The sequence below is a fragment of the Symphalangus syndactylus genome, chromosome 11 (genome assembly GCF_028878055.3).
Source record: "Symphalangus syndactylus isolate Jambi chromosome 11, NHGRI_mSymSyn1-v2.1_pri, whole genome shotgun sequence".
In the NCBI taxonomy this organism is placed as follows: Eukaryota; Metazoa; Chordata; class Mammalia; order Primates; family Hylobatidae; genus Symphalangus; species Symphalangus syndactylus.
Window position 1 is genome coordinate 94,411,597 of NC_072433.2, and position 12,507 is coordinate 94,424,103.

The following is a 12,507-nucleotide window of genomic DNA, read 5'->3' on the forward strand; positions in this document are numbered from 1 at the left end:
GGTGATTCTCCTGCCTCAGCCTCCCAAGTGGCTGGGATTACAGGCTCCTGCCACCATGCCCAGCTAATTTTTTTTTTTTTTTTTTTTTTTTTTTTTTTAGTAGAGATGGGGTTTCACTCTCTTGGCCAGGCTGGTCTTGAATTCCTGACCTCGTGATCCACCCACCTCGGCCTCCCAAAGTGCTAGGATTACAGGTGTGAGCCACCGTGCCCAGCCAGCTTTCCTTTTTCTAGGAAAAGAAGAGATTTTAAGGCTATGAGGAGCTAAGATGTACTCCTGTCCTAGCAAGAACATTCTGTAAAATTGACTGGTGGGCAGTGAAGCTTGTTCCTGAGATCAGCAAAAGAGCTTCTTGTAACGTAGTAAGTGTGAAAATAGCTATTTCCCAATCATCTTGTTCATTCCACACACATTAGGGAAGAGGAAAATTCAACTGAGGGCCCATTCTCCCCTAAGAATCCTTTAGTTTAATTATGACCACAGTACATTAAACGTCTGTAAGACAACCATGTTAGCTCTGCTGCTCCTGACTGTAGCGGTGGAAGAGAAGAAACCCTTTCATTACTAAAAAGACAGGGAAGGATGCCTTTGCGGGTCGAAAACATGATTGAAAATTCAATTTAACTGAACACCAGGCCACTGTGCTTCTTGTTAATGAACATCTTTTTGCTGCTAATTTTGTGCTATTTTACCTTTCATTAAAAAAAGTAATTCAAGTTAAACTCAGCTGAACAGCAAAAAGCTCTTCATATTTTGAAGCATTTTGGAACAATTACTTTGACGGAAGCCCTTGACAGTTAAATGACTCCGTTAAATGAATGTTATAGAAGTCACATAATGATTTTTAGTGAAATATTGAATTTAACCACAAATGAGGAAAAACCAGTCAGAAGTGCTATGGGTATATTTGAATAATAACATCTTGCTTATGAAGCTGAATGAATTCTATAATTTCTAATAATCAGGCAATCAACTAGTTAGTTAGTGGGTATGTTCCTCATCTTGGTGCTCTCTATTCATTTTTGATTTTTGCTTTTGCTGTTGTTTTTTTAATCTGAGAAGCCAGTAAGAAAATTTCAAAACTAGCAAGAATTTTCTCTTACATTGGTATAATATTCTACAGTGAGACAATTAATGAGTTGCTGTCCCACAAGTGAAGTCCTCCTCTTTCCTTTTTCTCACGTGCTGAATGAGATTCTTTCACAAAGTAAAAAAGCAATAAAAGTCAAGAACATGCTGCCTGAGAAGTGTGAATTCACTGTATGCCAGTGCTTCCTGCATCTGTGGGACTCAATATTCCTTTTCTTGTTTTATGGATCAAATGTGAGATAGTATCAAGGCTTTTGCATGTTTTCTCATGACTAATGACTGAAATATGTACTGAAATAATAAAACTGGTACTGTTCAATTTCCTTTTTAAATTCAATTCCAATATAAGTGAAGTTATCATTGTGATGGTGAAATCTGACTTATTATAAAATTCTGTTTTCTGGAGAAGGAGAGGAGCTAGAAATCCCTGTAGACTTAAACCGTGTGAGTTGCGAGTGGGTAGGGACATTTGGACTGAAGAAATGAGTCAGAAAAAAGAATATTCTTGTTTGTCTGGCAAGCTGGGGTGAAAGTCGATGCTAAGCATACTGAGTGGTATAACTTGGATCTCTACCCACTGTGTGAGATTGCATTTCCTGATTCTTCCAAGCAGGTGAGGCACAACTTTCTCCATGTTCTCACTACTCCCTGAATTTATCTTCATCATCAGTAATTGTCGATTTATACTTTAATTGCCTATTTACACGTCTGCTGCCCAGTGAAAGGTCACTCCCTAAGAACAGGGAATATCTTTTCATCTCGCATCCCCCAACATTTCTCAGCTCAGATTAAGCTGTCCAATAAATGTATTTTTTAACAAGTAAACTTTTAACCTCTTCAGTTGACAGTGAGAATACATGGGAAAGTCCAGATAGTTTAAATCTAAATACTAGTTAAAGTCCAGATACACAACAAGCTGCTTAAAGTAGCTATCACCTATAATCTTGCTACTCAAAGTGTGGTCCACAGTTCAGTAGCAGCAGCAGCATCTGGGTGCTTCATACATCCAGAATTTCAGGCCCTACCTTAGACCTCCTGAGTCAGAATGCATTACAAGATCCCCAGATAACACTATGCACAGTGAAGTTTGAGGACCATTTACCTATAACATATGATAGTAGGAGGTATGAGGAAGGGATGGGCATATAATGGAGAAGAAACAAGGCCAGGCATTCTGATTAATACAGAAGTCTACTGAGAAAGTTTCAGAGCTCTCCCAGGACAGAGTCACTCAATGCTCACAGGTGGGAAACTTGCTCATACCAGTTGCCTTGGAACCCCTCCTAGACACTTCTTCACAAGTCTTTCCTGTTTAAAGACAGAGCTGCTCTTAATAATTATCTTTTCTCCTTGCTGCAAAGGGAGTATTTATCGTTAACATGCTGACATTTCCAGGAGTTTTGGCTTCCTCCACTGAAAATGTGGATGATTGAAAGGATATTGCTGACACCTGAATAAGAAATCCAATGACTCCAAGCTATGTAAATTTAATTATTTCCTTTAATTTTTTTTTCAGGAGTCTTTTTTTCTTTTCCTGAGCTTTGGAGAAGTCCTGGCGATTTTCATTTAAAAGAAATACAAGTCAGCAGTGGTTCAGTGAAGAGGCTGACACGTAATTTCATAGGGGGAGAGGCGCTCTGTCTTTAATCTAATTTGTGCTCTCAATTCCCAGCTAATGTATCTAGGGATCCTGATGTATGCATTTACAAGGAGACATCTGTAATGCAGAGTCCGGCTCTCTGCAATTCTCTGAAACATGGGTAAAAAATTAGTCTGGGCTCTTGCAGCTGCCCAACACGATAAATCTCTATATACTCACAGATGTAGAAATATTCTCGGCCTGGCCTGAATTCAAATCCTAGAGAAAAGGGAGTGAAGAGCTGGAATTTTTCAGAGAACTTCAGCGGTCCATTTGGAGAGTGAGGCCGGTTACATTCCCATCTCTTGAACCCTTTGGAAGTGTGGTCGCAGGCACTGTAGCCATCAAAGTTCACCATGTAGAGGACATAGCGCTCAGTCTTGTCTTCTGGGACGGAGTCCTCATAGTGAGGGCAGAAAACATCCAGGTAGTCATTGATACAGACATCAATATGGTAGTCACCCCTCTGGAATCTGTTAGAAAAAGAAAAAAAATGTGATAATTCATAGAGAAAGGGCTTTCTGCTTGGAATCAGTGGTTAAGCCATTCAATAATTTTGGAGCTAAAGCATCTAGTATAGAGTTCTTCCTGAATTCCATTATGATTTGGGGCATGGTTTGAAATGTTGCAGTTCCCAATCTAAGCCACAAAAAGCCATTTTACAGTGGGATTCCATTATATTTGTTTCAAAATTTCCTACAAACTAAGTGCTTTGCTTTCATTTTAAATATTATATTAAATATCACTCTTTCAAACTGTGGAACTCTATGGAGGTACTAGTGTGCTGTTTTCCACGTTTCCTTTCATTCTTAAAAATCATATATTACAACAAAGTTTTTATATTTTTATAATAGTGTTTCACTTAATAAATATTTTTGAATAAATGAATGAGGAAATTAAAGAACAAATAAATGACCGAATTGTTTTTTGTTATAGTTGAGGCCATTTTCCACTTTCTATGCAAATGAGAATTAGAGCCATAAAATTGGAAGAATTAGAATCATAACATTTTACAGTTAGAAAGACAACTCCTAAAACACTTCCATTTTAGAGAAAAATAAAAAGACATAAAGATGAAGCAGTGAGTGATTGAGCCAAACCTAGTATGGAGACTTCGGATCCCAGTTCAGTGCTTTTCTTAGATCTGCTACGTCAGAAACTTATTTTAGTGCATCTCGCTTTCAATGCAGCGTCTTTTCCATACTGAGAAAACAACCCATCTAAATCAAATGACTCTTCCCCTCATTTCTTTTAATTCTATAGGTCATGTTCTAGAGCTGGGCTGGTGAGTAATGAAAGTAACAAGCCAAATGAAAATAGCCAAAACCATGGCTAATTCATCCTAGTTAAAAATGTACACACGTGAATACACACCCCCCCACCACAAACACCACACTGTCTGCTTCAATTCTCATCTCACAAAAGTTTTGCTTATCTGTTTTAACTAATGTGTCTTTCCCCATCAGTTGTACAGTATTTCCCAAGACACAACGATGTGTGAAACAGGAACTGTTATGCATACAACCTTCTCAGTCTAAAATCATGGTGGAAAAGCGTACAAAACTCCTTTGTTTTTAGCTGGTGAGGAAATTCTTCTCTGAGCCCTTAGAAATTTCATCATAAAATTGTGTTACTGCTGAAATACAATGCTCATAAAGTCATATAATCTCCAAGCTGGACCGTCTGAGTGTGAACACTTCCCAGTGGCAGTGAGACAGTCTATTCCATTTTTGGACATCTCTAAATGTTGGAAAGTTTCTTCTTATATTCAGCATATCTGCTTCTGTGTAATTTTTACCCAGTGATCCTACTTCTGCTGCCTGAAATTACAAAAAACAAATCAAATTCCTCTTCTGCAAGGGAGTCCATAAAACATTTGAAGATGTCAGCTATATCTCTCTGTATCTTCCTTTCTGCAGACATTTGAAAATCTTGATTCCCTTGGTTCTTTCTAGTATAGTTCCCAGGCTCCTCATCATTCTAGATTCTTGACCCTTCTCATAGTCTCCAGTTTCCCAGCATATTCCCCATAAAATGCAGCACCCGAACATAAACATAATAATGACCTCTGACAGCTTGTGACCAATGTCCACCCCAGTAGAAATATACCACCTTCTAGCCGGGTATAGTGGCTCACGCCTGTAATCCCAGCACTTTGGGAGGCCAGGGCAGGCAGATCACTTGAGTCCAGGAGTTTGAGACCAGCCTGGCCAACATGGCGAAACCTCGTCTCTACTAAAAATACAAAAAAATATTAACTAGGCGTGAGGCGTGGTGGCACACGCCTGTAATCCCAGCTACTCGGAAGGCTGAGGCACAAGAATCGCATGAACCTGGAAGGCGGAGGTTGCAGTGAGCTGAGATCACGCCACTGCACTCCAGCCTGGGTGACAGAGTGACACTCGGTCTCACAAAAGAAAAAAGAAAGAAATACACCACCTTCACTCTGGATGCTAAATATTCATTGACAAGCCAAGATACTCTTCTGAGAGACAACATTATGAAAAAGTAGAGACATCATTCATTTTGACTAAGTAGACCTAGATTTAAGAACTGGATCTGCTGTTGGTTGAGTGGGAGAGTCATAAATCATTCTGAGCCTCAGTTTCCTCATATGTAAGTTGGGCTAATCATGAGAACCTGCCTTGCTGGCCTCTGGTGGCTGCTTCAAGCCTTAGATAAGGAAATGTACGGAAAAAACTCTGTAGATGTAAACCACTGTTACCATCATCAGGATATACCAAAGCATATTAAAATAAGCAAATAAAATATTAATTTTAAAATAATAGCAGTAAGAACAGAGATAAAAATAACATGTATATTTTCCCTTTTAAAAATCCAAAAGGAAAATCATATAGAAATGCTAAATTCTGTCCTTAAATGTCAAATGATCCATAGAAACTCCACTTGACCCTTGCTCTTGAAAAGCAGCATGCTGATTTACACAAGAGAAATAAGGAAAAATTCTCAGAATATTCACTTTTCAGCTAGAGGATCCCAAAATACATAACCATTTTTTTAAAAACCGAAAACACTTGGAAGTATTTATATTTGCAATGATCACGGGTTTACTTTTTCTTCATTACTAGCAGACAACGATTTGTCAAGATGGAAGGAAAGCCTGTGTTGCTTTTAAAAGATTTTTGAACATCAAGGTAACATCACTGCCAAAGTACAGAGAAAAGACACTGCAAGGTTCAGATAAAAGGGTGCTGGGATATGAAGCATCAGCACTCAGAGTAGCCTGACAGTTTTGGATAAGAGCCAGACAAGAACTGCAGCAGAAGGCAATGCCCAGATACACTTTATATTATTATATTATTATTATAGATTTTAAAGAGATTCAAGGGGGAAGTTTTTTCTTTCCCTAAGTGTCACTCATTTTAGCTTCTACTAGCATTTGGCACTGCTGAAAGTGAAAGTAAAAATTAAAACTGCCATTGTCTGGACCCATTCTGTTACTCCTTTATTCTATAATTCCTTTATTCCACAACTGAAAAAAAAAATGTCAGTTTCTTGATGCCTAAAAGTTTGCTCTCCTTTCCTAACTTTTATCCCTGTTAATGTCGCTAAATTTTTACTAAAGCAAACTATGAGGTTGAAGACCCATTCTACTTTGCGTTGACCAGCTATCCCTTCTGATGACATTTTATTTTGCATGGAGTGTTAAGTGAATTACTGTGGCACCTATTTTAAACGTGCGATTGCCCCAGCAATTACTATTTCTTTCTTTCTTTTTTTTTTTTTTGAGATGGAGTCTCACTCTGTCACCAGGCTGGAGTGCAGTGGTGTGATCTCAGCTCACTGCAACCTCCGCCTCCTTAATTCAAGCAATTCCCCTGCCTCAGCCTCCCAAGTAGCAGGGATACAGGCATGCGCCACCACACCCAGTTGACTTTTGTATTTTTAGTAGAGACAGGGTTTCACCATGTTGACCAGGATGGTCTCAATCTCCTGACCTCGTGATCTGCCCAGCTAAGCCTCCCGAAGTGCTGGGATTACAGGCGTGAGCCACTGTGCCCGGCCACAATTACTATTTCTACCCTTTTAGCCATACAACGAAGAAAAGATGATGATTCACTATAGAATCAATTTACACTTTTGTTTCAGATCTTAAATTCGTCTAGTTCAGTAATGTAAATTTCAAAGCGTGGACAATATAAATATAAAAACAATGACAAATTGGAATTCATAAAAGGCAGCTATGTAACGTACTCAAGTATAATCCAAAGAAAAGTTTAGGATCAGATATGCTAATGCTATTAGGTTGGTGCAAAAGTAATTGCAGTTTTTGTCTTAATATATCAAATCATGTTCTCTTGGTATAAAGTAGAATGGAACCATTCTTCTCTGGCCATACTGTGAAGGAGCACATAAGTATGGCTAATATTAGAGTGCTTATTATGTTACATTCATTATCTCAACTTAATCTCTATTACGATGCCACAGAATAGCCACTATTATTACTACACCCATTTAAAGTTGAGGAAATTGAGATTAAGAAAGAAGTCAAGCAATGTGCCCAATATTACACAACTAGTAAAGAAAAGGGGGAGGCAGAATTCAAACCCACTCTGACCTCAGAACCAAAGCTCTTCACTTTTCCATTTTGTGAGAGATTAAATTGCTAGAGCCAAGTCCTTAGGTCAGCACTATATTCCTCCAGAGGGACCCATTTTCATTCTTGATGAGGTTTCAGTTCTCTCCTTCATTCACGGATGCAACAACCATCTGCTGCATCCAGGATCTGCTATGGGCTTTACACACGTTATCATATGAAATCCTCCAAACAACCCTATTTTGTAGTTTTAATTAGTTTCACTTTACCAATGAGGAGAGGACATTCAGAGAGGGCATTGTCCAACTTTTTATAGCTAATAAATAGCAGAGTTAGGATCTGAACTCAAGTCTTACATGGTTCTGAAGCATATTCTTGTCCTCCTAACTACAATGGTTCCAAAGCTTCACCAGCTGTAGTAATGACCCTCTTAAGAGTTTGGGTTACCTTTATATTTACACTGATCTTCTAGCAGAGCATTGCAGTAAGGTGTCCCAGCCCTACTGTCTCCTCCATGAGGTTTGTCCCAAACTCCTAAACTGGAAAGCTGAGGGGTATGTCAACATTTAGAATAAGTCTCAGATTGCAGGGTTAGCTCCTGACTCATCCTTTCACAGAATAACATGTTGTTAGGCTCAGCAGCCATTCACATAAAGGGATCTTTTTTCCATCAGGAAGCAGCTTTCATGAGCTCTAGCTCATATTAAAAGAGGAAACTGACATCTAGGAAGACTGATTCTGCATGCCAATATTTACAAATGCCATGGGTAACACAGCCATTGCTTTAACACATTTCTAAATTTCTTGGAAATTTTCTTGTAAATGTCTTCTCTTTATGTCTTATCCTTAATTCCATCCACTGTATCAGCAGTTCTATACCTGTATCTGAGATCACCACATAATTTTAACTATAAGAATTTCTGGCTCTACACCCAGCCAGCAATAATTACAATACAATCTCTACTAAATTATCACAGTGCTTCACAATGTAAAAGCATGCTCAGTTGCCATACTTAGAAAAGCAATTGTGTTTGAGTAAAACAATTACTGCCCTGCCTGTTTTCACAGTGTAAAAGTCTCAAGAGTCAAGAAACATCTCATATGCATAAAAAGATGGTCCCTGCTCCCCAGAAGGCTGCATGGCCACTTAGGTCAATGTTCTGTGCAACATAAATAGTTGACCCTTGAGCAACACGGGTTTGAACTGCATGGATCCACTTACATGTGGACTTGCTTCTACCTGTGCCACCCCTGAGACAGCAAGACCAATCACTCCTCATCCTCAGTCTACTCAATGTGAAGACAAGGATGAAGACCTTTAGGATGACCAACTTCCACTTAAAAAGAGTAAATATATTTTCTCTTCCTTATGATTTTATTAATAACATTTTCTTTTCTTGAGCTTACTTGATTATAAGAATACAGTATACAATGTGTTTAACATACAAAATATGCATTGACTGTTTATGTTAATGGCAAGGCTTCCAAGCAATCGTAGGCTATTAGTAGCTAAGGTTTTCAGGAGTCCAAAGTTATACCTGGATTTTCAACTACATGCAGAGCCAGTGACCTTAAACCTCCCACATTGTTCAAGGATAAACTTCATATTATATGTACTCTATTATGGCAAGAATACATTGTACTCACTTATCAAAATTTGGTGGTAGATTGGTTCAGAATCAATGTCATATATATTATGAGAGGATAATTTTAGTTAATTTAGGAAAATAAAATTCAGTATGGCAACTAGTCCTTTGTAATCATCTCAAATACCAAAAATGAATTATGTACGTTATGGTAGTTCTTGATAAACCAGAGGCCACCTGGAGCATTGGATAAAAAGCATATGTCCAGGGCTACTGACAGCAAAAGTAACAACTGAAGCTGGGATTAGAGCTGAAAAAGTGTGCTTCTGGAAAGTGTGTTTGTTTCTCAGTGTTTACCTGATGACATTCCATTGTATGCTGAATAAATTTCAATTTTCAATTTAAAGCCACTGTTAATATCTCTCCCTTGCTGAGCATGGTGGCTGATGCCTGTAATCCTAGGACTTTGGAAAGCTGAAGTGGGAGGATCACTTGAGCCCAGGAGTTTGAGACCAGCCTGGGCAATATAGTGAGACTCCATCTCTACAAAACATTTTTTAAAAAAAATTAGCCAAGCATAGTAGTGTGTGCCTGTAGTCCCACCTACTCGGGTGGCTGAGGCAGGAGGATCGCTTGAGCCTCAGAGGCAGAGGTTGTAGTGAACCAAGATTGTGCCACTGCACTCCAGCCTGGGCAACAGAGCAAGACCCTGTCTCCAAAAAAAAAAAAAAAAAAAAAAAAATTTCTCCCTGTTCTGAACCTGTCTGCAAGAAGTAAGTCATGACTTGAGTCTCAGAATTCAGAATAAAGTGAGGTAACAGTTGACAACTACCTTTTCATTTAGATCTCACCAGTGTGCCCTCAACTTTCTACTGAGTGAGGAAGCAAAGCATTGTTTGATGACATTAGGTAGCCTAAGCCATAAGAGCTTTGTCCTCCTAAGTACTTCATTTTCAAACTTGGGTGGCTGAAAAAGGTACATCTACTACTTGAATAGTCTAAGTCCTTTACTAGTCTCAAGTGTTAAGTTCTCAATGTACTCTGACCCTGTCTCTTGGTTTCTCTTTACTAAGGTAAGTAGATACCACATTGCTTTTCTTCCTTATGATTTTCATGGTGCCGACCTCACTTCCTCCTCGACCCCACACTCTTGTGTTGTGGATATTGACAGCTGGGGAGGCCACATTGAAAGTACACTCGGGCAGTGCCCTGGGCTTCAGGCTGCAGAGGAGCAGCACCATAATCCTCCTTCTCTGAGTTCATCTTTAGCCACTTTGCCCTGCAGTGTTCCTCCTTTCATTCCATCCTCATTTGCTAAAACCAAAATGCATTTCATTTTAGTAGCTGGAAAAGGAAGGGTATGGTGCATACTTAAAATGTTCTAAATTGGCCTTTAGCATATGTTGCTGGCACAGCAGAGAGCCTGCTTCCAGGGAAATATGTATGGAGGTATTTTATCAAGAAGTTCCTGAGTGAAGTTTCTTCATTCCATAAATATAGAAACAGCATTACTGAAAGGAGACAGTGTTATTAGAGGTTAGGAAGCTGTGAGATACTTTCATCCCCCTTCACATTATGTTTTAAAGAATTCAATAATGAAAATGTTATTTCTCATGAACTGGATAGTTGATTATTACATTTTAAATGTATTTTAATCTGTCAAAGAGGTGATTGTTTTAATATTCCTACTTGAACAGAAATCCAATGTCACTTCTTTAATTACAAGGCAACCTAATGTATTACATTCTGAAATTGAAATGTAAAAGAAGGATATGATTTATGATCAAAGATTAAGCAAATTTATCAGCTTAGGGTTCCTCCAAAATTTTAAACTAATTCTAGAGTGAATATATCTTGGGAACACTGTCTTCAAATTCTACTATTACTGATTTAAAGGCTAATTTCAGAATAAGATGTCTGTTTTTAACTAGTATAATTTTTCATTTGTCCCAAAAGGGGCTAATGGGTCCTGCAACAGATATGGGTTTGGTTTATAAATATGTTTTTGTGAGGAGATGGGCAGGACAGCAGTCTCTGTTGTATAACATACTGCTCTTGCCTCCTTCTGTTATTCCTTTCAGCACAGAATGCAAGCCTTATGGCTTTCCTATTCTAAATCTGAAGATGCTCTTTTTTTTTTGCTTTTCTGCAGAGGTTAAAGCATGGAATGCAAACAGCAAATCAAACTCAGGGTAGATAAATAATACTAGCATCACTGAGGGCTGAACAAATATTTGTTTTGTTAATTTTAAATTTCTCTTCTCTCTCATAGACTGAAACATGTCTATCTTTCAGATGTATTGGTAATCAACCTCCATGTTCAGCTCTGAGAGAATAGGACTCATGGATAGTTTCACTGTTACCACACCAGGTGTGAAGGCTGAATGAGATCTTATATGATGACCAAAACACATAATTTCAGACCAATCCAGCTCTTCCAGGCTTTAGAACATGCTAAAAAACAATGAATATTCCTAGAGAAGTGAAGGTTTACAAGTTAAAAAAGTATTCAAGGATAAATTTCAAAGATGTTTCCTACTTATTTTGCAGCAGAAATGCAGTATGCTACAATATATACTGACAAAATGTTTCGAACCTGGAGTTGGTGCTGTGTTTATCCATTAATGAAAGTTCCAACAGAGTTCTTGCACGTGCATGTTTTGATAATTAAAAATTCTGCAGCATAAGAGTTTTACCTCGAGTTCAGTAACTGTTGATGATGATAAGAAGACATCATTTTCTTGGCCAAATATTTATAATTCATCAGCAGTTTATTATACTACCCTGTCACTTTTTTTCTTATATGTATGTGTGTGCACTTTAAAAGCAAAACATTTAAAAATTCCACAATACTAATTACTCATATCAGATAGATGGATAAAATTCACATAGCTTTTGCCTGTTGCTTTTCTACTACAAGTCATGTCAGTCTGAATGACTTTTTAAAACTGGTATCTCCCAGGAATTGCACCTGTTTCATATACAAGGCCCAGGCCCACATAATGTTCTCTCCTCCAGTGTTTTAACTCATGTGGAGTTTGTTTTATTAGCTTGAGGGAGGAGCTTCAAAGGAAAGAAAGCATTAAATTGGCAGAGCCTAAACAAGACTTTCCCTCAGGAAGGGGCTGGAAGCTTTGGGTGACAGTCTAATTGCTTCTAAGCCCCCAAAGAGGCCTCGGGCATGGAGTAAGAGTGTGTCAACGTCAACAGGCCAAGTCAGCCAAAGAATTAAGCAGGCAGAGTTCTAAAGACCTAACACATCACAGATCACTTCAAATGGCTTTCAAAAGGAGATTTTAAAGAAACAGTTAATGTCTGGCAATCAGTATAGTCCTAACAGAGGTCACTCCCACAATGCAAAACAGGCTCTTCCTCCACTCCTGCTGGCCAGGAGCTTCCTATCAAAGCTGTACTTCAGGTCTTAAGCTAGTAGAGTTTTACACCCCCCCACCCCCAACTTCAAGCACATGAAGCAGAGCACCTGCCACATACACACAGACCCAGCAAAAGGAGACACAGGAAACCATCAGATAGGCTATCTAGCCACTGTCCAAGGAGAACAGGATTAAACAAACTGATTCTGTTCAGGGGATGTGGGAGTCAATCAAACAAATAAGCCACCTGTCAAACTGCTT

At 38.6% G+C, this 12,507-nt stretch overlaps 1 protein-coding gene across 5 annotated transcripts in view; it reads right to left on the reverse strand.

The window, feature by feature from the left end:
* EFNA5 (ephrin A5) overlaps positions 1–12,507 on the reverse strand; it is a 340,008-nt gene that overhangs the window by 47,845 nt on the left and 279,656 nt on the right. For all 5 annotated transcript variants that reach the window (XM_063612878.1, XM_055298025.2, XM_055298024.2 and 2 more), the window contains one exon: positions 2,909–3,201. In XM_063612878.1, the coding sequence (XP_063468948.1) occupies positions 2,909–3,201 (293 nt within the window). The remainder of the gene's footprint in view (positions 1–2,908; positions 3,202–12,507) is intronic.